The sequence below is a fragment of the Mustela lutreola genome, chromosome 16 (genome assembly GCF_030435805.1).
Source record: "Mustela lutreola isolate mMusLut2 chromosome 16, mMusLut2.pri, whole genome shotgun sequence".
NCBI lineage: Eukaryota > Metazoa > Chordata > Mammalia > Carnivora > Mustelidae > Mustela > Mustela lutreola.
This window is the reverse complement of record NC_081305.1, coordinates 11,747,029-11,772,540: the sequence shown is the minus strand read 5'-3', so window position 1 is coordinate 11,772,540 and position 25,512 is coordinate 11,747,029. Positions and strand designations below refer to the sequence as shown.

The 25,512-nt window shown below is 46.1% G+C and overlaps 2 protein-coding genes across 7 annotated transcripts in view; one reads left to right on the top strand and one right to left on the bottom strand.

Annotated features, from left to right (window-relative positions):
* Positions 1–94: 94 nt before the first annotated feature.
* LDHD (lactate dehydrogenase D) lies at positions 95–4,611 on the bottom strand. Its single transcript, XM_059153336.1, has 11 exons — positions 4,470–4,611; positions 3,651–3,763; positions 3,313–3,454; positions 3,008–3,149; positions 2,708–2,867; positions 2,265–2,464; positions 2,054–2,182; positions 1,845–1,972; positions 1,175–1,265; positions 977–1,088; positions 95–892 (listed from the first exon to the last, which is right to left on the bottom strand). The coding sequence occupies exons 1-11, from the start codon at positions 4,545–4,547 to the stop codon at positions 727–729; spliced, it is 1,461 nt and encodes a 486-aa protein (XP_059009319.1). The 5' UTR covers positions 4,548–4,611; the 3' UTR covers positions 95–726.
* Positions 3,439–25,512, top strand: part of ZFP1 (ZFP1 zinc finger protein) — a 42,343-nt gene continuing 20,269 nt past the window's right edge. For 2 of the 6 annotated variants that reach the window (XM_059153342.1, XM_059153340.1), the window contains exons 1-4: positions 3,439–3,528; positions 3,828–3,963; positions 14,621–14,687; positions 25,152–25,210. In XM_059153342.1, the coding sequence (XP_059009325.1) occupies positions 25,196–25,210 (15 nt within the window). In that variant the 5' untranslated portion in view covers positions 3,439–3,528; positions 3,828–3,963; positions 14,621–14,687; positions 25,152–25,195. Of the gene's footprint in view, positions 3,529–3,827; positions 3,964–14,620; positions 14,688–20,331; positions 20,513–25,151; positions 25,211–25,512 lie in introns of those variants that run through there. The other 4 variants (XM_059153341.1, XM_059153337.1, XM_059153338.1 and 1 more) reach the window with 3 other exon arrangements.

Here is a 25,512-nt window from a genome sequence, read left to right as displayed (position 1 = left end):
AAGGCATGGGCAGGCCCAGGGGAGCGAGGGCAGATCCTGACTTCAATGGGGGAAAAGCTAGTAGTAAAATACATCACACCATGGAGAAGTATAATACGAGGACAAAAATTTCACTTCCTTTTCCATTGATTGGCAGCAGCCATTTGAAGAACATGTTCAGAATGTTCTCGGGCCCAGTCCAGGCCAGTTGTGAGGGGCGTCAGCCATGGGCAAATCCTCAGGCTCTCTGTTCTCATGAGCAGCAGTTGTGACAGGGACTTTCGTCCCTGAAAGTGACTTTCTGTAGCCTAAGCACCATTCCCTCCCTCCCAGGCTGCGATAAGTCAGAGGACAGACAGGGGAGGAGGGACGAGGGACAAGGACAAAGGTTAGAGAACCCGACGGAGGTGGTGAGGACAGGCACAGGAGGCCATTCACAGGTACTGTCTGCTTATCTCCAAACTGCTGCAAATGGGGTTCTGGTTTATTTCAGGGGCCCAAGGACACCTACACCAGGAAAGGCCTATTCCTGTCCCCACACCAGACAGGTAGAGTAGGGCTGAGGGAGCTAAGTCCCTGAGGCCTTGCCCCCAGCCCTCAGCAGCAGGGAGGGCTGGACCAAGGGGAAGGCAAGCAAGGATACCTGCAGATCTGGGCCAAGACAGAACTGTTTTGTGACAAGAAGGAAGGTTCCAGAACAGGAGGTTCCACTGTCTGGGGGCTTGTAGGCCAAGTACTTGGAGACCCTCACAGCACCTTGCCTGGGTTCATGAGGCCTCGGGGATCCAGCATGGCCTTCAGCTGCCGCATGATCTCCATGCCCACGACGCCCACCTCCTCCTGTAGCAGCTGCCGCTTGCCCAGACCAATGCCATGTTCCCCAGTACACGTCCCGTGGAGTGCCAGTGCCCGCCTGGGAGGCAGCGAAGAGATCCTCAGCAGGGTGCTCCTTCCCCCCACCCCCCGCCCCCCCGCCAGCCAAGGGGTTTTCTCTTACCTGCCCAGCTGTTTTCCAAAGTCCCTGACCCTGCGGAGCTCCTCGGTGTCCTCTGGGTCCACCAGCAGAATACAATGGAAATTGCCATCGCCCACATGTCCAACAATGCATCCTGCGGGCCCAGAGGATAGAGCTGCTGCCCCAGTCCAGGCCTCCCCCTTCCCTCCCACATGGTGCTCCAGCAGTGGGCATGCGGACCTGTGAGTCCTGACGCCTTCAGGTCCTCCTTGGTCTGCACCAGGATCTCCGGCAGCCGGGAGATGGGCACACACACGTCGGTGGAATAGCCCTGGGTGGGGGCAGGTTTGTGAGGTTGTCCCCCCTCACCTCCTGCCTGCCTGGAGGTAAGAGGTCCTTGTGGCCAAGGTTAAGAACAGGTCAAAGGAGCCTTGACCTCACCCCCCCCCCCCCCACAAAACTAGCTGCTTTTCTCTAGGCCTATTTGCCCCGGGCGACCACACACATGGCCAGAGTGAGTGCCCTGCCTTGCCCACAGAGGCTTTGCCAGCTCTCACCTTGCTCCCTGCCGGGCCACATGCAGGGCATACATGGAGGGGCCCAGGCAGCCACGCCTTCACACATGCTGCCTGGAGCCCAGTCTCCTCTTCCATTTGGCCGACCCCTTCTGCTTCATCCTCTCTCCAGCCAGCCTGCCCTCCGCGTGCACGGACTCTAAGAGCACCTGCACTGTCCCTGTGCCCAGGCCGGGGCTCCCTCCTGAGGCTTTGGCAGACAACTACTTCTCCGCTAGACAGTGTCTGAGAAGCAGCTGGGTAGGGGCCAGGCTGCCCACAGTGGGTCTCAGCCTCCTGCTTGGGACAGCAGGATGGTGGGCAGTGGCTGCTACCTGCACCCCAGCCCAACTCACCTTGCAGCCTGGCCGCAGGGCCAGAGCGGCGTACCAGGCGTTGTGCCGCGCCGCCCAGAGCCGGCTGCGCTCCTGGGCCCCCTTGGCCCAGGAGAAGTGGGAGGCTCCGTTGTGCTGGGTGATCTCCTCTGCAAGGGCGGGGGGAGGTTCACACAGGGCCTCACTCGGGGGCCAGCCTGAGCCCGCCACCCCATAGGAGCCCAGCACACCTGCCCGCTCTATCTGCTCGGCCAGTGCCCGCTCAGACCCGTGGAACTCAAGGAAGAGTGTGGGTGCCACGAAGGAGTTCAGCTGGCTGTGCCTGTTGCAGGCGTCCATCATGACTTCATCCAGAAACTCTGGGGCCAAGGAGAGGGCAGGTGAGGTGAGGCCCAGGCCTCTTCCAGGAAGCCCACCTAGACGGCCCAGCCCCCAGCTCACCAATGCGGGCCACGGGCACTGCAGCCTGGAGGATGTGAACGGTGGCATCCACAGCAGCCTGGACACTGGGAAATGCGCAGGTGGCGGCCACCGTGGCCTCAGGGGCGGGGTGCAGGCGCAGGGTGGCAGCCGTGATGAGTCCCAGTGTCCCCTCAGAGCCCACGAAGAGCCCTGTGAGGTTGTAGCCTGCTGCACTCTTCCTGGACCCAGGGGACATATAAGGCAGGTGAGTGCTCGGCCAGGAGGTGGTGGCTTTCTGGCCACAAGCCTGAGCTGGAGGCCCAGCACCGTCCCCCAGGCCCCTGCCAGGAGGGGAGTCGGCCCAGCCTGCCATCAAGACAGGTGAAGAACGTTGGCGGGTGTGCGGGTGTGCGCGACTGGAGGCTCAGAGCCCTCAGGGGCCTGGCCGCCCAATCCCATTTCCTGGAGGGGGAGGGGCTCACCGGAAGTGCCGGCCCAGGCCCGCGGTGTGAAGCAGCCGGCCCCCGGGCAGCACCACCTCCAGGTTCAGCACGTTGTCCCGCATCGTGCCATACCGCACAGCATTGGTGCCGGAGGCCGCGGTGGCCACCATGCCCCCGAGGGAGGCGTCCGCGCCCGGGTCTGCAGGGCAGAGTACAGGCAGAAGGCGGCCTGGGGTACATACGTACCTGGGGACCGAGGGCTCCCCTTGCGCCCGGAAACAGCCCTGCCCCCCTGGGAGCCCTCAGGGCACCGGGGAAGGGCCTCGAGCTCCAGCCTACCCACAGGAAACCAGAGGCCACTGTCCCGCAGGTAGGTGTTGAGCGTTTTGCGGGTGACGCCGGGCTCCACCACCACAGAGAAGTCCTGTGGGTTTACCCTCAGGATTTGGTCCATGCGTGTCAGGTTGATGCAGACGCCGCCCTGGTGGGAAGGGATGCCAAGGAGCTGACGGACCTGCGTCCTCCCGGGGCCAGGCCACCTCCCATAGGACCTCCTCTCCAGGCTGAGCTGCCCAGAGGTCAGGAGCCCCGGAGGGCAGGTTAGGGTGGGGAGGAGGCAGCCACGGTGGGGGTGGGGGGGCTACCTGCATGGCACAGACTCCACCCTCAAGCCCCGTGCCAGTGCCAAATGGGACGATGGGCACTCCTTGGCTGTAGCACAGGGCGGCCAGCTGGCTGACCTGTTCCACATTCTGGGGCCACACCACAGCGCCTGGAGGTCGGCACCTGGAACCAGACCATCAGCAGTTTCTGCGGGCACGGTGTACCCTCGGTGCTGCTCATGTCGGAGGAGCCCCAAGGTATCACGGGTGGGAGAGGGATGGTGGGGAGGAGAGGCAGAGAATGCAGCCCTCCCCCCAAAACACGATAGGGTTGGGGGAGAAGACAGCCCAGGACTCTGATGGGGGAGGGGCCCCCACACCTGTGCATGGACTCATCGTGCCCGTGCTGCTCTCGGTCAGCAGCAGTAGTGGACACATGAGGGCTCCCCACAACTGCCTTCAGAGCCTCCACAAAGTCTTTGCTGAGCTCGCCCTGCAAAGAAGAAACACACCGCCAGAGTCGCTCAGAGCCCCCCACCCCCGTCCCCCTGGGCCAGGTCCAGGAGTGGAGGAGGGGCTGCCAGCACCCCACTGACACCAATTGGAGGACCAGCACATCTAGGCCTGGCCGGTGGACCCACAGGAAGTAAACCCACTCTACAAGAAGGCCCCTTTCTAAACAGAACCATCAAGGTCAGTGTTTCAGTTGGGAAAAAACAGCACCGGGGTCAAAATCGAGCCAGTTTCACTCTACAGAAAGGAACCCTACAGGGTTCCATAACGTAGCCAGTTCTGCCCTAGTGGCTTGGAAGATTTACTTATCTCTGCTCTTCCTCCACCACTGCCCCAGGCACGCTAGGAAACTGAGAGGGATAAAAGAAGAATGGGAAGGGAAAGCCCCATCCCGAAGTCACTGAGGTGCCTCCCCCCAACCGTCCTTACCCCCTAGGCATTGTTTCAAAATGGGAGCCCCAAAGAGAGTGTTCTGGAGCCCATATACTTTCGATTTTACACCCACCAGCCTCATTTGTGGCAGCTGTGGGGACCTCAGCCCATCTCACTCAACACCCACGCTTGGCACAGCGAGCCCAGTGATCCTCCGCTCAAGGTCATAGGGTGCTGGTGCAGCACACAGAGCCTGGTGGAAGCTTGGCATCTGGCCCCTCACCCTCCAGCGGGCTTCCCCGTCCCCCACCTACCTTCGTCCCCCTGGAGCAGTAGCCCCTCCAGGGGAACAGCCCCCAGGGGTTCGCAGCAGCCCGGAGCAAACTGGCCATTGTGGGGCAGCAGCCCAAGGGGCGTGTGCAAGGTGGCCAGGTTGCTGCCCCAGCCCAATGGCTGTGCTGGGGGGAGGAGGGGTGGCCGCTTAAGGTGGCACGGCCTTAAGGTGGCCCTGCCAGCCCTTGGTGTGTCATTACTCCCAAAGAGGTGAGGGTTACCTAAAACAAAGGGAAACAGGCTAGCGGCCCCTCTCTGGCTTAAGGCTCTGTGGTGGCTTCCCTTGGTCTTTAAAATAAAGGCAGCATCCTTGCCATGGACTTAAAGGTCCCTATGGTCCCTGCTCTACTTGACATCTACCCACTTTTTTCCAGTCTCCTCTTTGGCATCTGAGTTCCAGTTTCCCTTTGGGTTCCTGTATCCCCTGAGCTCCAGCCAGCTCAGGGCCTTGGCACGCACCCTTTGTCTCTCTTACCCTGCAAGTCTCAGGACTCTGAGGAGGGAAGTGCACGGAGGCGGAGGTGGGGAGCGAGTAGGGCAGTGAGGCAAGCCCGGAAGTCTCCCTGGAAGAGGGGAGATCTAAGTAGGCACTCCTCTAGTTCACCAGCTAAGTGAAGGGAAAGGAGGGTGTCCTTTCATCTCCACTGTTCTGCTGGGTGGATTTCAGAACCATCCTGCAGTGATGTGGCTGCCACTCCTGAAGCCCTTTCAAGCTCCCTTTTCCTTCCACAGCAAATTTGGAGACGCATGTTGCTAACATTACTAAGATAAAGCTATTCAGAGCTTTGTTTTTCTTCTCAATTGAATCTCGAATACAAACTCCTACTTGGGTCCTTCTCCCCAGCCACATTTGAATGAATTCACATTGCCACTCCCGGTGTGTTGCTTAACTGGCTTGTTTCAAAAAACGTCTCTTACCGTTGGCTAGTTCAAATCAAGATCCTGTGAAAGTCCACAAAACGCAGTTGGTTAACATGTCTCATAAATCTGTTTTCTTCTCTAGCAATTTCCCTCCCCCCATACCTTTTTTTCCGTGCCATTTATTTGTTAAAGAAACTGGGTCTCTTGTTGTGCAGAATTTTCTACCTTATATTTGTGGATGGTTGCATCCATGTGGTATTGTTTGATATCTTCCTCTGGTCCCTGTATTTCTTTTTTTTTTTTTTTTTTTTTTAAGATTTTATTTATTTATTTGACAGACAGAGATCACAAGTAGGCAGAGAGAGAGAGAGAGAGAGGGAAGCAGGCTCCCTGCTGAGCAGAGAGCCCGATGCGGGGCTCGATCCCAGGACCCTGAGATCATGACCTGAGCTGAAGGCAGCGGCTTAACCCACTGAGCCACCCAGGTGCCCCGGTCCCTGTATTTCTTGTAAATTGTTAGATCAAGGTGTGGCGCTGTGCAGTACAACTTCCTCTTAAATTTTGGAAATATTCGGTACCTGTGCTTCCATTAGCCACAGGTAGCTAATGGTACTGGAGGTATCTGTTGTTTGAGGAGAGATGCCAGGGAGAGATTGTGGCAAACCCTAAAAGAAGACCTGCAATGCAGATCCCTAAGGTTTGGAAGCAGGGTCATGACATTTGCAACAGAGACTATATACACCATTCAAAAAAGTGCCCCCTGGCCTGTTACCAGGTCCTGGTTATGCTGGTGAGCGTGAGCACATCAAGTGGCTACCTGGCCGGAGCTGGGCATCATGGGCTGTGTTTGTTTTTGGTTTGTTTGTTTGTTTGTTTGTTTTTAAGATTCCATCCATTCATTTGTCAGAGAGAGAGACAGAGAGAGAGGACAGCAGGCAAGGGAGGGAGCCCAATGCGGGACTCAGTCCCAGGACCCTGGGATTGTGACCTCTGCTGAAGGCAGAAGCTTAACTGACTCAGCCACCCAGGCATCCCCATGGGCTGTATTCTATCAGACTCACCAAATCATAAAGGCAGGTGGGTCCAAAACAACCCATCATTAGACAAAAGAGTAATAGGTAAAATTGGGCACAACCAGGGCCAGAAGGCAAACTAAGCTGCACAGGTAGACGGCTTGGATCCCCAGGTCACCCACCATCACCTGGCCAGCACCTTTCCTTCAGCTCACACCTTTATGGCCATAAGGGGAACTTTGATGACCCGCTGATAGAAGAAGGAAAAGTTCAAGCTCGGTTCATGAATGGGTAGGCTCAGTATGAGGGTGTGAGCCAACAGACTGTTGCTACACTAGGGCTCCACTTAGGGGTAAAGGAAGTCCCTCCAGTTGGCAGAGCTCCAGGTCACGCACCTATTCATCCCCTTTTGTAAAAAGAAAAATGGCCCCATAGAAGAATAAGTATAGGCTCCTGGGCAATGGCGAATGGCTTGACTATGTAGTCAAGGTCCTATGAAGGAGAAAGATTGGAAAATCAGGGTCCAAGAGGTTTGGAGAAGAGGCATGTAGATGGAGCTCTAGGAGTAAGCACAAAGTGGGATCTCTGTAGCACAGGTATCACACGTTAACGCCCACCAGCCAGTATCTGACACGGAAGAGACCAAACGGAGCAGATAATATGATTGATTCTGCCAGTTATCATTGGCCAATGATATCAGTGTCAAAGACCACTCCAGTGCTGGCACAATGGTAGCATGGAGGCTAATAATGGATCTGCCAGCGTGGAAACCACTCACTAAGGCTGATCTGGCTATTGCCACTGCTGGGCATTCACCTACTGCCGCATTGAATCCCCCCACATAGTACCATTCCTCAAGGAGACCAACCAGTCATTTGGTCACAAGTCAGTTACAATGGACTGCTTCCACTCTGAAAGGGGAGCAATTTATGTGGGCTGAGATCAACACAACACATGTTATGCGTCTGGAATTGCCTCTCCTGCCTCCAGGGACTCAGCCAACCCTACTGTCTGGAGGTTCACAGAATATTTGATCCACCACCACAGTATACCACATAACATCGCCTAAAGCCAAAAAACCCACTTATTTTTTGTTGACCTTTTAGAACAGTGGTGGAATGGCCTTTGGGAGGTACAACTAAGACAGCAGCTTGGAGATACATCCACTCCACTGCAGTGCCAGAAAAGGAAGAGATTTTCATATAACTAACAGATAAAAGGGGAGTATCAAAATGACCTTCAACTTTTTATTCTGAAATAATTTTAGACTTTGAGAAAAATTGCAAAATTAGTACAGGGAGTTCCTATATATCCTTAACTTGGTTTTCACTAGTGTTTACATTATATATAACCATAGGACAGCTGTCAAAACTAAGAACAAGTAAAATATTCATCAATATAGTTAGAGAATTGGTGCATATTTGATTTCACCAGCTCTTCCAATAAAGTCCTCTTTTTGGGGGGTGGGGAGAGGAGTTGTTTGGTCCAGGATCTAATCCATCATCTCATTCTGCCATTAGTTGTCTTGTCTCCTTTGTCTCCTACAATCTGTTGCAATTCCTTAGTCTTTTCTTGTCTTTCTGACCTTGACATCTTGAGGGGTACTTGTCAGTTACTTTATTGAATGTTCTTCAGTTTGGATTGTGTGTTGTTTTCTCATGAGTATATTGAGGTCATGTGTTTCTGGAAAGGATGCCACAGAAGGGTGATGCCCTTCTCAATATATCATATCGGCAGTTTCAGATGTCAGTATGTCTTATTAGCAGTGACGTTTACTTTGAACACTTGGTTTAGGTCATGTCTGTGGGGTTTCTGCACTGCGAAATAACATTTTTCTCTTTTTAGTTAGCAAACATTTGGGGTAGATACTTGAAGACTGTACCATATCCTGTTTCATCTCACTTTCATCCACCAGTCTTAGCTTCTACTGGTGGATCTTGCCTGCAGTCATTGTTATTGTGGTATTGTGTGTTCTGATGGTGATTTTCTACTTCTCTTATTCCCTCAGTATTAGTTGATTAGAATTATTCTCTAAGGAAGAGCCATCCTTCTGCCTCATTTATTTATTTGCCTACTCAATTATTTATATATTACCAATATGGACTGATGAATACTTATTTTATTCCACAGTTTATAATCTAATACTGTTATTATTTTGTTGCTCAGTCAGTTCTGGCTTTGGCCACTGGAGACCTCTGTCATATGGATTTCTCTGCCCTTTAGACACCCACAGCTATTTTTAAGCACTGCCTTACTTTCTAGTACTATAAGATGCTCCGGGCTCATCTTGTCTAACCCCTTCTCACACCAGAAACCAACCACTTTTCCAAGGACTTCTGGCTCCTTTTAGTGGAGAATAGTATTTTAAACTTGAGATTTGCTTGTTAGATGTGCTTCTAAACTGAACAATAAGAAAACAAAAAACGTGTGCAAAAGATCTGAGCACTTCACCAAAGAAAACATACAGGTGGAAAATAAGCATATGAAAAGATGCTCAACATCACCTGTCATCACAGAAATTACAAGTTAAAACAAGACATCACTATGCACCCATTAGAATGATGAAAATTTAAAAAAAAAAAAAAACTGACATCAAATGCTGACAAGGACACAGAGCAACAGGAAGTCTCATTCACTGCTGGTGGGAATGCAAAATGGTACAGTCACTTTGGAAGATAGTTTGACAGCTTCTTACAAAGAAATGCCATAGTCTTACCATATGATCTAGCGATCATGTTCCTAAGTACTTATCCAATTGAGTTAAAACATGTCTCCACAGAAGTCTGCACGTGAATGTTTACAGCAGCTTTATTCAAAATCTCCATAAACTCCAAATCTCCAAGATGTCCATCCAAAGGTGAATGGGTAAGCCGACCATAGTGCATTAAAACAAGAGAATACTTAGCTCCTAAAAGTCACAAAAAGACATGGAGGAATCTTAAATGCATCGTGCCAAGTAAAAGAAATCAGTCTGAAAAAAGCCACATGCTATGTAATTCCAACCATGTGACATTCTGGAAAAGATAAAACTAGGCAGGCAGTAAAAAGACCAGTGGTTTCCAGGGACTAGAGTTGCAAGGGAGGAATACATGAACTACAGGGGATTTTTAGGGTGGTAGAACTATTCTGTATGACTTGGTAATGGTGGGTACATGACCTTACGCAATGTTCAAAACCTACAGAACTTTACAACACCAAGAGTGAACCTTACTGCAAACGAATTAAAAAAAAAAAAAAATCATTTAGGGGGTTGGAAGATCCCAGCAAAGAATGCAGGCTGTGACAAGAGGATCTAACTATAGCTTTCTAAATGTATGAAGCAAACTCACTGAAGGGGGTATGGGAAAGTAGTGCTGACCCAAGAAACTTTGGGAATGGAGTGTATAAGACTAAAGGCAAAAGGAACTGCCCATGTACCTAGTCAGTACCACAGAGGTACGAATTAACAGTTCTGATACAACCATACATATATGCTGGATTGATTGAATAAATTAATAAATGGGGAGAAGAGACAAGCTCCCCATGCAGAAGAATTCCAAATAAGTTATGTAGGTACTCAATCCTAGAGATAGAGAGCATAACTTCCCACTCCAAAAATGTGGACTGTTCATAGTGACTTCCTTGCCAAGAATAAAGTATGGAGAGGGGAAAAGAAAAGAGTCACTTTGCAGTGGGGAGCTCTAATAAACACTATGTGGCCAAGGTCAACACCAACAGTCATAAATCATGTTGATAGCATGGGTTCAAGTGTATCCTCCCAAAATTCATGTCCTTCCCAAGACCTCAGAATTTGACTCTCTTTGGAAATTGGGTCATTGCAGATGTAATTAGTTAAGATGGGGTGATTCTGGGGCGCCTGGGTGGCTCAGTGAGTTAAGCCTCTGCCTTTGGCTCCAGTCATGATCTCGGGGTCCTGGGATCGAGCCCCGCATCAGCTCTCTGCTCAGTAGAGAACTCGCTTTCCTGTCTCTCTCTCTGCTTGCCTCTCTGCATACTTGTGATCTGTCAAATAAATAAATAAAATAAAATAAAAGATGGGGTGGTTCTGGAGTAGGGTTGGCCTTTAATTCAATATGACTTGTCTCTTTGTAAGAAGAGGAGAAGAGACATAGGGACAAGAGCTGAGAATATCGTGTGACAAAGGAGGCAGGGACCGACATGCTACAGCAGGAGCCAAGGAAGCTAGGGAAACCACTGGAAGCTACAGAGAAGCAAAGAAGGATTTTTCTGTGGTTTTCAGATGTGGTGGCCTTGCCAACTTCATTTCAGACCTCCAGGCTCCAGAACCAGGAAAGAACAAATTTATGTTGCTTTAAGCCAGTTTGTGGTACTTGGTTATGACAGCCCTAGGACATTGATACAGTGCCCGTGACATGATATGATGAAAATGGTCCTTTATCTTTCCTCCCCAGAACCCATAACTCCTGTCTAATCAGGAGGAAAAACACCAAACAAATGCCAAACATCCTACAAAAGTTCTGACTAGAACTCAAAACTAACTAGAACTTAAAACTGTCAACATCATCAAAAACAAGGAAAGTCAGAGAAACAGTCACAGCCAAGAAGGGCCTATCCCTTAAGCCACTAGAACTGCTGAAACCATTAACAACATGTGTTTCTCATAGTTCTGGAGGCCAGGAAGTCCGAGCTTTAGTTTTTCCATTTGTAAAGAAGTATTTGGACCAAAGAGACCCCACAATCCGTTCTGTTTCTGGATCCACTCATGAAAAATGGGACTCTTTGATTCGACTGGTTAATTTTGTAATAATACTTGGCCCAATAATACTAATACCCATGTCTTTTTTTTTTTTTTTAAGATTTATTTATTTGAGAGAGGGAGTAGTGAGAGAATAGGAGCATGAATGGTGGAGGGAGAGGAAGAAGCAGGCTCCCCGCTGAGCAGGGACCCCCCCCCCCCCATTGTGGAGCCTCATCCCAGGACCCTGAGATCATGACCAGAGCCAAAGGCACAAACTTAAACCAACTGAACCACCCAGGCACCCCTCCCTATGTCTTTCTGACCCATATGAAATTATTTCTAAATCCTCTACAAAAATAATGCATCCAGTACTGAAACTTATTCAAAATGACTATGATTTTGTTTTTTCACTTTACAAACTATTCTTCATTCTGGTTTTGGGTTTTTTGTTTCTGTTTTTGTTTTTGTTTTTTTAGTTTTTGTTTTTTTAATTTAAATTCGATCAGCCAACATCTGGTACATCATTAGTTTCCCATGCAGAGTTCAAAAATTCATCAGTTGCGTATAACACAGAATGATGATTACTTTTTTTTTTAAGATTTTATTTATCTATTTGACAGAGAGAGACACAGTGAGAGTGGGAACACAAGCATAGGGAGTGGGAGAAGCAGGCTTCCTGCTGAGCAGGGGGGCTCAATCCCAGGACCCTGGGACCATGATCTGAGCCGAAGGCAGATTTTTAGTAACTGAGCCACACAGGCATCCCTGAGGATGACTTTTTTGTAGAGCCAAGAGCTGGCCAGCAGGAGAAACAAGCTAAGGGGGCAGCTCCCTCCTCTGGCATGGGTACCTCTTGTTCCCCTCTGGTGACAATAAAATGTTGGGTGGTGCTGGTAGCCACCCCCGGAGGCAAGAGGCAGCCTGCACAGGCAGCACCTGGTACCCTCAGGTGGACAGGACTACAAAATTGGATGATCTTGGTCGTGGCTGCATTTCAAGCATCATAAGTTCCTGCTCCTGTCATTCTTTTTTTTTTTTTTTTTAAGATTTTGTTTATTTATTTGACAGAGAGAAAGAGATCACAAGTAGGCAGAGAGGCAGGCAGAAAGAGAGGGGGAAGCAGGTTCCCCACTGAGCAGAGAGCCTGATGTGGGGCTCGATCCCAGGATCCTGAGATCATGACCTGAGTTGAAGGCAGAGGCTTACCCCACTGAGCCACCCAGGCACCCCACAAATCTTTTTTTTTTTAAAGGATTGATTTTTTTTTAACAGTTCTTGTGATAGTCTATAAATAAACATGAAAAGTAACCAATTGCCGAAATATACTCAATAGTACTATTATCTTACCTGTATGTAATTAACTTAGGGAGGTTGAACTTTTTCCTTTGCTAGTTTTTCACATTGGTAGACTTAATAATAGGAAGGCATTCACAAAGTGTTGATCTAATTAAAAATCTGGAGAATGCCACGCCGACCTCATGATTTCTAGTTTCCCTTCTTTTGTAAGTTGAGGGAGCAAGTTACAGTTTTCTCTGTAGCCATCAGGGAAACCCAGCCACAGTTTAGGTGGAAAACACAGCTTAACAATTTTATTATTTTGAATGTGGAGTCCAAATTTGTCAAAAAGAGAGTTGTCAGAAGAAACAAGAATTACCTCATGCGATCCCTGTATAGCCACACCCTCCAAACCCCAACTTCTAGCAGCCACTGATAATGTTCTCCATCATTGTAGGTTTTTGGGGGTTTTTCTTGAAGATTTTATTTATTTATTTGACAGAGAGAGATCACAAGTAGGCAGAGCAGCAGGCAGAGAGAGAGGGGGAAGCAGGCTCCCCACTGAGCAGAGAGCCCAATGAGGGGCTCGATCCCAGGACCCTGAGATCATGACCTGAGCTGAAGGCAGAGGCTTAACCCACTGAGCCACCCAGGCAATCCCATCACTGTAGTTTTGTCGTTTTGAGAAGGTCATTTAAATGGAATGATTCAGTATGTACTATTTGGGTTGGTTTCTTCCATTCAGGATATCACCTTCAAGATTCATCCAAGGTACTTTAAGAATCGATAGATCATATACTTTTAGTTGGCGAGTGGTAATCCACTGTATGGACATACTACGTTGATCATCTGTTGCCCCATTGAAGAACATTGACTGGGCTGTCAGCAGTTTTTGATGATTGTGAATAGAGCTGCTGTAAACATTCACAGATAGATTTTCCTGCGAATGGAACTTTTCACTTTTCCAGGACAAATAGTTAGGAGTTGGGATCAATGGCCTATGGGTCAATGGGTCAATGGCATATGCGTGTTTAACTTTTTAAGAAGCTGCCAAACTGTCATCTATTTTTGATAATAATTTCTTAATACTGGAATAGCGCAGAGTTGCAGTCTTGGTTCTCCTGCCTCTACGGTTTCCTGCTTCACAACCGAGGCTCAGGCTCCAAGTATAGTTGTGTCCCTTCATTGAAAGCGCAGGCATCCCTAAGGTGGAGTGTGTCTGGCTCACCTCTGTGCATTTCGCAGTCTCGAGTTCTGCATGGTCAGTGGCGGAGTGGGTGATAGTGTATGTGAGTGCGTTGGTGTCCAAACAGCCACCTCTTCCCTGTGGGACCTTGGGCAAGCTGGATTGTTTCATCATTTAGCTTCTACACTTGAGAAAGAACTGAATGACACCCTTAATTTGGTTGTTGCAAAGATTAAATGGGATAACAAAACCTAAAGCTCTCAGCTTGGTCTGGAATGCAGTAAGTAGTTAGCACATTGCCTGTCATTAGTTCTTACTTTGCCCTGCATGGTATAAAAGTGACATGGGGGAAAGCTTGTCACTCTGACCTTTTACCTCTAGGCCTGTTTAATAGGCAGACGGAAGCTGATGATCGGCCCCGAGGGCTGGTCCTGGTGATGTTGGGAAATTCTCCTGTAATGTTGATATATGGGAAAGGTTTGTGTGTCTGCCCTGCTCTCTTGGCTGGCAGTGCTGCTGGGAACACACCGAGGACAGAGAGTGGAGCGTCTGCAGGCTGTGCTTATTTCAATTGTTGGTTGTTTTTTTTTTTTTTTTTTTGTAAGATTTTTATTTATTTATTTGACAGACAGAGGTCACAAATAGGTAGAGAAGCAGGCAGAGAGAGAGATGGGGAAGCAGGCTCTCTGCTGAGCAGAGAGCCCGATATGGGGCTCGATCCCAGGACCCTGGGATCACGACCTGAGCCGAAGGCAGAGGCTTAACCCACTGAGCCACCCAGGCGCCCCATCTTTTTCATTCCTCATCTATCCCAAGCATAGTACTGGAAAGACAGAGAGAAATGAAACAGTCCCTGTATCCCCTGGGAATCCTTGGATAAAACCTTTCTAAGCCATTGGCCATATGAGAATCCTTCACTTACCAGGGAGAAAGATAGACTTGTCAGATGCTCAGTAAGATAGCTGGATTTTGCAAGGTTCAAGCTGTTCCATTTATGTTCAATTTACGTTTAAAAATGAAGGAACAAAAGCATGAGGTGTTTACTTTGCTCGGATTTGGGAGAATTTTTTGTGAGCTTCCTACTTTGTAATTTTGCAGGGAGCGAAAAAGAGATTGAAGGCCATTTCTCAGAGCCCCCAGACGAGGAAGGAGAAGCTGTGATCAGGTATTTTTCCCTTCCATCATCTCAGGTGTGAAAGGGGGAAGCAGGTTGGCTTGCTGGGAGGAATGGAAACCAGATGGAGTGGTGTTGTCAGACACTGGGAATAACCAAGGGCATCTCCCACTAGGGGTCTGCTGATAGAGTCTTGGAATTATGATTACGGAGCCTCATACCTGATTGCAGAGTCTTGGCTCAAACCTCACCTGCTCAGTAAAGCCTTCCCTAACCACTCTGTTCCAAAATGCACCCCACCACAGCACTCCCAATAGGTCCTCCTTAGTGGTGAATGCCACCTGACTCGCTGTATATTTTGCTTTTTGTTTATTGCCTTGTCCTCCAACAGGAATGTAAGCTCACAAGGGGAGGGAGCTTTGGGTGTGGCTCACAGCTGTGTCTTCACGGGTGCCTGATAAACCTTGATTGCAGGAATGCTGAATCAAGGGGTAGAAAATAAAGACACCTGGTGGAAAAACCCGACCCTGTCACTATCTTTTTTTATTATTATTATTTTTAAAAGATTTTATTTATTTATTTGACAGAGAGAGACAGTGAGAGAGGGAACACAAGCAGCAGCAGAGGCAGAGGAAGAAGCAGGCTTCTGGCTGAGTAGAGAGCCCACATGGGATTCAACGCCAGGACCCTAAGATCATGACCTAAGCTGAAGGCAGATGCTTAACGACAGAGCCACCCAGGTGCCCCTGTCACTAAATATCTTAGAAAAAGAATCATTTTTAGACCTGGCAAGGAGTAAGGAATTGCTATTAATATGTGGCCAAAAATTCTTCCTAAACATTGACTTTCTCAGGTTCGGAGTCCAGATAAAGGAACAGAAAGTTGTTAATTAAAATTTAACATGATCAGGAAAATCCAAATGAGGAAATTCTTCAGGAGAGACAACACTCTGTTTTCAACATATAAACGGCAAAGAAAGAAAAGATATGGATGGAGAACCTATGATATGGAGTCATTTGGATCTTGAGTTATAAAAACTTAAAGAAATATATGATGTTTTTTAAAAGAATTGGGAAATATGAGAGCACCTGGATGGCTCAGTTGGTTAAACATCAGGCTTCCGCTCAGATCATGATCCCAGGGTCCTGGGATGGAGTTCTGGAGGGGGTTCCCTGCTCAGCGGGAGTCTGCCTCTCTCTCCCTCTGCCCCTCCCCGCTGCTTGTGGGCTCTCTCTCATAAAATCTTAAATAAAAAAAAAAGAATTTGGAAATATGAACAGCAACTGGATATTTGAATACCACTAAGGAAACAATGTTAATTTTTTTAGGTGTGATAATGGCACATAAAGATTGTGCTGTTAATGTAGTCTGTAGACTCCTGGGGTTCCCAGGATACTCTCAGAAATCCAGGAGGTCAAGATTATTTTGATAATGATACTTAGACATTACTTTCTTGCAAAAGCAGTTGGAGGAGAGGGGGGCTTTCCTGGGGCCACCGCAGGATTGAAGAGAGTGGCACCCCACTGAACTAGCCCTCATTGCATTCTGTGCTCTCACGTAATTCTAGAGAAGGAATGCTTGGTTTACTTAAGAATGACCTTAATGGAGCAGTAAACATTATTAATTGTATTAAGTCTCAACCTTCCGAGCATGTCTTGTTCTTGTATTTGTTTTTAAGATTTTATTCATTTATTTGAGAGAGCACAAGCAGGGGGAATGGCAGGCAGAGGGAGAGGGAGAAGCAGACTCCCTGCGGAGCAAGGAGCCCCACGTGAGACTTAGTCCCAGGACCCTGGAAACCACGACCTGAGCGAAAGGCAGGCACTTAACAACTGAGCCACCCAGGTGCCCCGAATGTGTGTTTTTAATAATCTTATGAAACAAGAAGAACGCACAAGTATTCTGTCCCAGGCAGGGGCCGGATGATTGTCTCCAGGAAAATCACTCCTGCAGTCCTTTGAGTGCTGAGCTGAACGGGCTGCGTTTCTCATGGAACACCTTTTTTTACTGCATTGGCTGACAGTCAAACCAAGCCTGAGTGTTTGGCAGATATTTTCTCAGAAATGAATGAAGTGAGCTGTCACTTCAAGGAAAACAACTGGCTATATTTGTTGCCCAATGATAAAATGAGCTTTCAAGTGAAGATCAGAGTTTTGGCAAAGACTTGTATCTGCTTCCAAATACTTAAAGCTTTTCTGATGAGACCAGTGGTGATATTATTGCTGTCCTTTGGCACTATGTAATGAAATCTATTAACACTTGAAAGATCTTCATGACTCAGTGAGCCAGTTATTTTTCAAATGCTCGTTTTCTCTCTCTCTCTCAAATAAAACAATAAAATCTTTCAAAAATAAATAACTTATTTATTTATTTGAGAGAGAGAAAGCACATGTGGTGGGGGGGAGGATCAGAGAGAAGGGGAGGAGCAGACTCCCCGCTGAGCAGGAAGCCCAACGCAGGGCTTGGTCCCAGGACCCCAGGATCACTACCTGAACTGAAGGCAGACGTTTAACCAACTGAGCCACCCAGGGGCCCCCAGTGGATTTTAATATAACAGTACAAAATTCATTGATATGCAATGTGGCAACACCTCAGCCTTCCTTGGCTGAGCAGTTGGTTGAATAGTTGCTTCCAGCTGAGGTCATAACTCCAGGGGTCCTGGGATGGAGCCCGCAACCGGCTCCTTGCTCAGCAGGAAGCCTGCTTGTGCATGCTCTCTCTCTCTCTCTCTCTCTCTCTCTCTGACAAATAAATAAAATCTTTTTTAAAAAAAAGGCACAAATAAAAATGCAATGTGTTTTCCAAAAAACATTCTCTACACTTGTCCTTTATTCCTAAGAGGAAATTAACAGAAAATAATGTGGTTTTGAATTTTTCAAGTTCTTCAGAAACAGTCCACACTACACAGTATTCTGTGTTGTTAAGCATAAGGCATAGGAGAAATTATTTTGTGTGTGCATATGGGGGATGGGTTCTTCCCTTTTTGTATATTCCTGTAGTCTTTTCAAAATACACCCAAAAGATTTTTTATTATTTTGTGTAATACGTGTTTATATCTATTAGCTATTAGTCTGTGTTTTTATTTTATTTTAAAGATTTTATTTATTTATTTGACAGAGATCACAAATAGGCAGAGAAGCAGGCAGAGAGAGAGGAGGAAGCAGGCTCCCCGCTGAGCAGAGAGCCCAATGTGGGGCTCGATTTCAGGTCCCTGGGATCATGACCTGAGCCAAAGGCAGAGGCTTTAACACACTGAGCCACCCAGGCTCCCCATCCAGTTTATTTTTTAAAATTCTGATAAAATGTACATAACATGGGGCACCTGGGTGAGCCCTGCCTCAGGCTCTCTGCTCAGCGGGGAGCCTGCTTCCTCCTCCCTCTCTTTCTCTCTCTGGCTGTCTCTCTGCCTACTTGTGATCTCTGTCAAATAAATAAATAAAATCTTTAAAAAATAAAATATACATAACATAAAATTTACCATTTTAAACATTCTAAGCATACAATTCAGTGGCATTAAACATACTCACAATGTTGTATAGCCACCAGCATTATCTCTTTTTTTTAAAGATTATTTATTTTTTGAGAGAGAGAGTGGGAACAGGGCTGGCGGGGCAGAGGGAGAGAGAGAGAAGTTCAAGCAGGCTCTGTGCCACCAAGCACAACCTGGAGATCATAACCTGAGTGGAAATCCTGAGTCTGGCACTCAACTGGCAGCCACCCAAGCACCCCATCACTATCTCTTTTAAGAACTTTTTTTTTTTTCATCATCCCACACATTGTCCCCATGCCTCCCTTCCTCTAGGCCTTGGTAATCTCTATTCTACTTTCTCTATGAATTTACTTAGTCTAGATACTTCCTGTAAGTGGAATTACACAATATTGGCTTAAGTCACTTAGCATATCTTCAGTGTTCAGCCATGTTGCACCATGGGTCAGAACTTCATTCTTTTTTTGGCTGAATGATATTGCATCATACATATATACCATGTTGATTTATCCATTCTTTTGTTGGTGGGCACTTGGGTTCTTCCTACTGTTTGCCTATTATGAATACTGCCACTATGAATATTGATGTACAAGTACCTTTTTGAAATCATATATTGTTTTAATTAAAAGCTAGTTGTTACCACTACACACCTATTAGAATGGCCAAAATCCACAACAGTGACAATGCCAAATGCTGACAAGGATGTGGAGCAAAGTGAATTCTCATTCACTGCTGGTGGGCATGCAAAATGGCACAGCCACTTTGAAAGACACTTTGACAGTTTCTTAAAAAATGAAACAAACTCCTCCCATATGAGCTAGCAATTATACTCCTTAGTGCTTGCCCAAATAAGTTATTTTATTTCCACACAACCCTCTGCACATGAATGTTTATAGCAGCTTTATTCGTAATTTTCAAAACTTGGAAGCAACTTGGGACACCTGGGTGGCTTAAAACAAAACAAGGCAAAACAAAACTTTAAAAAAATGAACTACCAAGCCATGAAAAGATATACAGGAACTTCTAATGCATATTTCTAAGTGCAAGAAGCTAATCTGAAAAGGCTACATTCTATATGATTCCAACTATACTAAACTATGCACATGTAAATATCAGTGTTTTCCAGGGGTTCGGGGAGAAGGAGGAAGGAATGATTAGAAGGAACACAGTGGATGAAAAACTATTCCATATGATATTATAATGGGGGATAGATGTCATTATGTATAATACTTTATATATACATATCAAAATCTATAGAATGTACATGAAGAGTGTATCCTAAAGTAAACAACATGAAGAGTGAAACTGTGTCAATGGACATTTCATTATAACAAATTTACCACTGTGGTTAGGGGATGTTGATAGTGGAGGAGACTATGCAGGTTCAGGGGCAAGTGGTGTGCAGAAATTCTTTGTACATTCTCCTCAAATTTTGCTGTGCACATAAATCTGCCCTAAAGAATAAAGACCGAAGAAGCTAGTTGCAGCCTGTGATATCTTTATGGCAAATTTTTTTTCTTTTTTATTTTTTTGCTTAAAAAAAAAAAGATTTCATTTTTAAGTAACCTCTGCACCCAACGTGGGTCTTGAACCCATAACCCCGAGATCAAGAGTTGCATGCTCGGGGCGCCTGGGTGGCTCAGTGGGTTAAGCCTCTGCTTCCAGCTCAGGTCATGATCTCAGGGTCCTGGGATTGAGCCCCCCATCGGGCTCTCTGCTCAGCAGGGAGCCTGCTTCCCCCTCTGTCTCTGCCTGCCTCTCTGCCTACTTGTGATCTCTGTCAAATAAATAAGTAAAATATTAAAAAAAAAAAGTTGCATGCTTCATGGACTGAGCCAGCTAAGCACCCCTGGCCAATTTTATTTTTAAAAAATCACGAAGGTATGAATTTAATGTTACACACGGCTATCTTTGAAAAATTATAGATATTTATTTTATACATATTTTCTAATTAGTTACCATATATTACCTATGTAATCTTTGAAAGGTTTTTATATTTTTGGGGAGGTGGTGGTTGTAATTCATAACCCTTTCTGCGGGAAATGAACAGTTCAGACGGGGGATTATCGCCTCCGCCAGGGATTATCTCCGTCAGGCTCAAACCACCCGCCAAACTAGAAACCTTCCTTAGGAGTCCCTACAGCGGCACGCCCAAAGACTTATGGGAAATGTAGTCCCGGAATTTGATGAACCACCCCTCAAAGGACCCTGGGACGGCCAGCAGCCCTTGCATCTGCGCATGTGCAATGCTGCGAGCGCGCCGGTGGCTGCCCTTCCCCCACCTCCTGCCGCGAGTGGGTGACAGGGCCCCGGTCTCCGCGCGTCTTCGCTGACTCGCTCCCTGACCCGGCTAGGCACTGAGCCACAAGTGGAGGCTGTGCCCCTCCAGGTATGAAGGTGGTTCCCACGCAGCTCTGCAAGGCCTGGGGGCTGAGGGGAAGGAGTTGAGGGATGGGCTCCTGTCCGCGCGGGGTGGGAGCCCAAACTTCCGCGACTCGAAGGCGGCGACGACCCTCGGGGCGGCGTCGGGGGCCGCCTGGCGTTGTTCTCGGCGCGGGGCTGGCGGGACTCGCCTGGCCGGACGTGCGGGGGCGGAGACGGAGGCTGGGGGTGCGGCGACGAGGGCTCGCCTTCCTCCCTTTGTCAAAAGAAGCGCCGCCGACTGGCCGCAAGTGTCTCTTACCGCGCGGGAGCGAGTCCGGAAGCTCGCGCGGGTGCGCGCGTGACCAGGCCCCGGGGGCGCGGGGCGAGGCTGGGGGCGGGGCCGGACACACCTGGCGGCGCCGGGAAGGCACGTGCGGCGTCCAGGAGCCTCGCCAGGTGCAGGGAGGAATGAAAGCCCCGGCAAGTTACCTGAGGCACACGGGGTTCCTAATAAGAGCTCTGACCTCTCAGGAAAAACCTTTTCAGCCAAATCTTCCTCTGATCCTTACACCTGGTCTGCGACGCCGCTAGTGTCTCAGTTGCAACCGGAGGGAAAAGGGAGGCTCAGATGGGCGGAAGACCCGAGATCATACAGCGAGCCAGCACCTTGTGTAAATGGCACGTGCTTTTTCCATTTGCCTTTTGATTTCTCTCACTGATAGTTGTGCCATGCCGGCGTTTTGAATTTCTCTGTTGTAGAATTTACTGTTCCCTTGTATGACGTCCAGAAACCTTGACCACTTTGAGATTATGCAGGTTGACTTATGCTTCCCACTGTACTTTAGAATCAGTTGTATTTTTTTTTTAAATCTGCCCGTATTTTATTATCCAATTAATGGCTGCATTTAATGAGGAGGAATGGACTCCTTTATGATACTGGGTCTTACTGTAGGCCTTCCCAGTGTTCAAGTCCTGTTTTGTTTTGTCCCCTTCAGGGCGCTTGATAATTACAGTTTGTCGTTTTTTCAGCTTTATTCTTATGTAGTATTTTATTGAAGATGTAATCATTTTTCCATTATTTCATATGTTTTCTCTTGCTTTTGTTCATATTTTCCACTGTTCTTATTTTGTATCTTGGGACTTCACCCCTTTTTGTTTTTGCCTCCTTTATTGTGGTAGCTAACGGTTATTTTTATTATTAATAATAGCTTTAATATCTGTAGCATCTGTAGTAGTGTCTACTCCGTCATTTTTGTCTTGGAAATTGGTGTCCTTTTTTTTTTTTTTTTTTTTTTTTTTTTACTTTTGGCCAGTTTACCTAGAGGTTTTTCAATATTATTGATGTTTTCAAATAACCAGCTTTGGGGTTTTATTGAATTTTTCTGTTTTTTTTTTTTTTTTTTTTTTTTAATTTCTATACTTACCTTTATTATTTCCTTTCTTATGTTTGCTTTGGGTTTAATTTCCTTTTCTGATTTCTGAAGGTGGAAGCTGCGATCATTGATAAAAACTTTCTTCTTTTCTGATACAAATAGTGTAATGCAGTGTTTTTTTTTAATTTTTTAAATTTTTTAGGATTATATTTGTCAGAGAGAGAGCATAAGTAGGGAGAACGGCAGGCAGAGGGAGGCAGTCTCTTTGCTGAGCAAGGAGCCCAATGCAGGACTCTATTCTAGGACCCCAGGATTATGACTGGAGGCGAGGGCAGAGGCTTGACTGAGCCACACAGGTGTCCCTAATGCAGTGTTTATAGTTAACAGTTAATATTGTAAATAGTTTAATGCTGTATTACTACTTCAGCTATGTCCCTCAAATTTTGTTATGTTGTGCTTTCATTTCCATTTAGTTCTTTGATTTTTTAAACTTTTCCTTGTGACTTTTCACCCCTTGGTTATTTAGAATTCTTTTTAACTTCCAAATATTTGGAAGGAAGGAATTTCCAGATCTCTTTCCATTAATTGATTTTTAGTTTAATTCTGTCAAGGAATATACTTTGTTACAAATTTCAGTTCTTTAAAATTTGAGGTTTATTGGGTTTCTGGGTGGCTCAGTTGGTTGGGCAACTGCCTTCAGCTCGGGTCGTGATCCCAGAGTCCTGGGATCGAGTCCCACATAGGGCTCCCAGCTCCATGGGGAGTCTGCTTCTCTCTCTGACCTTCTCCCCTCTCATGTGCTCTCTCACTGTCTCTCTCCCAAATAAATAAATAAAATCTTAAAAAAAAAAAAAAACAACCCAAAACTTGAGGTTTGTTTTCTGACCAAGTATGTGACCTATCTTAGGAATTTTTAATATGTATTTTAATGACTATTGTGCTGTTGGTGGTAGAGTCTTCTATAAATATGAAATGGGTCAGGGTGGTTTATAATATGGTTTAGTTCTTCTGTATCCTACTGGTTTTCTGTCAACCAATTCAGTCACTGAGAAAAGAGTATTGATGTCTCCAACTATAGTTATGGATTCATCTGTTTTTTCTTTCAGTTCTGTCAGTTTTTGCTTCATGTATTTTGAAGTTGGTAGGTACAATATATTTAGGATTGTTAGGTCTTCTGGTCATTTGACACAATGATCAGGTGTTATCTATCACATCTATTAATCAGGTGATATCTATAATACCACTCTCTGGTAATATTATTTTGAAGCCTACTCCATTTGATATTAATATAATCACTCTAGCTTTCTTTTGATTAGTGTTTACAAAGCATATCTTTTTCATACTTTTACTTTTTTTTAAAGATTTTTATTCATTCTAGAGAGGGACAGAGAAGAATCGTGGGGGGGGGAGGGGAAGCATAGGGAGAAGGACAAGCAGACTCTGCTCAGCATGGAGCCCCATGTGGGGCTTCATCTTGGGTCCCCGAGATTGTGACCTGAGTCTGAACTAAGAGTCAGACAAAGTGTGTCAGTCAAGCGCCCCCATCCTTTTACTTTTGATCTAGCTATGTTTTTATGTTTCAAACTGTGTATCAACAGCACATAGTTTGGCCTTGATTTTTTTTTTCCAGTAGACAGCCTCTGTCATTTCATTGGTGTATTTATACCAATTATCAGTGTGGTTTGATTAAAACCTACTGTCTTGCTAGTTTTTTCTACTTGTCCTATTTGGTCTTTGTTCCTATTTTCTTCCTTTTCTACTTCTGGATTAATGGGTACTTTTATGATTTCATTTTTTCCCTCCACTATTGGCTTATAATTTATATGTCTTAAAAAAATTTTTTTGTGGTTGCTCTAGAGTTTATAATGTAAATCTGGAGTTAATTCACAGTGGACCTTTAAGTAATATTGTACTGCTTTATGTATAAGATCATATATGTATATGTGTATATATATACTCCCAATTCATCATCCCATCTTTTGTGCTATTGTCATGTATTTTGCATATGCCATAAGCCCTCGAAACTACTTTTTGACAAATCGATTATCCTTTAGAGTGATTAAAAGTAAGAAAAAGTTTCCTTTAGAGTCATCTTTATTTTAACTACTCCCAGAGATCTTTATTTCTTTGTGTAGATCTAGGTTTTTGTCTGGTTTTATCATATTCCTTCTACCTAAAGAACTGCTTTAAATATTTTGTGTAGTACAAGTCTACTGGTAATGAGTTCTCTATGTTTTTGTTTGTTCAAAAAGGTTTGGATTTCAGTTTTTTTTTTTTTTTTTTAAGATTTTATTTATCAGAGGTGGGGGGGGGGAGCGAGCACAGGCAGACAGAATGGCAGGCAGAGGCAGAGGGAGAAGCAGGCTCCCTGCTGAGCAAGGAGCCCGATGTGGGACTCGATCCCAGGACACTGGGATCATGATCTGAGCTGAAGGCAGCTGCTTAACCAACTGAGCCACCCAGGTGTCCCATCAGTTTCATTTTTTGAAGAATATATTTGCTGGGTATAGAATACTGGGTTGATAGATGCCCTCCTCCCCCCTTTTAAAGTACTTTACAGATGTCACTGCATTATCTTCTGGCTTGTATAGTTTCTAAGGAAAAATTGGCTGTGACTCTTTATCTTGGTCCTCTATATAATGTGTCAGCTTTCCCTCTGGCTACTTTCAAGACTTTCTCTTTAACCTCAGTTGTCAGTGGTTTGAATATGTTGTGTTGCATATGGTTTGGCTTGCTATTTATCCTATTTGGATAAATTATTTGAGCTTCTTGGATCTATCGTTGGTATCATTCCTTTTTTTTTGGAGAATTCTCAGTCATTATGTCTTCAAAACTTCTGTCCCAATCTCTCTTTTCCTTTTGGGATTCCAGTGACCTGTTTGTTAGGCTGATTGATACTGTACCACAGCCTTTGGATTCTCTAATTTTTCATTCTGCTTTGTCTTTGTGTTTCATTTGGGTAATTTATTTTTAAAAAGGATTTATTTATTTGAGAGAGAGAGACTGTGAATAGGGGGAGGGCAGAGGGGGGGAGAGAGAGAGAGAATCCTAAAGCAGACTCCCTGCTTTATCAATAATCAGGAGTCAGCTGCTCAACTGATTGAGCCACCCAAGTATCCCCTTTCTGTCCATTCTGAAGAGGCAAGGGACTATCCCAGTAGGTGGTGTTTCCCCCAGTGATATGTAAAGCTCTATAAACAAGTTACTGTTTGTAGGGATTGTAGGGGTTTGTAGGGGTTCCAAGGCAGATCACATCACTAATAACAATATCTTCCTTTTTCTCTCTTCCAGTTCTACCTTCATAGTTCCTGGGCTTCACCCAAATACTGCAAAAAATGAACAAATCCCAGGTGAGTTGATTGTTTTTCCCAACTTTATTTTTCAGTGCATCTGAGGAAGTTTATAAGGAAGGACCCAGAGAAAGGTGAAATAGAATAGAAAGGAAAACAGTAAGAATGGTTGATCAATACTAGCAGCCAAAAAGCAAACGAGTTGTCTTGAATTGATTATGTGAGTGTTATGTCCTTGGTTCTCTGGTATTAGTTCTGAACAAATTTTATGGACCTTCACATAAATGGTGTTTTGGACAACATCCCCAGATACTGTGGGTTTATCAGTTTGTCTCTGGTTGTTTTATATCGCATTCTTCACT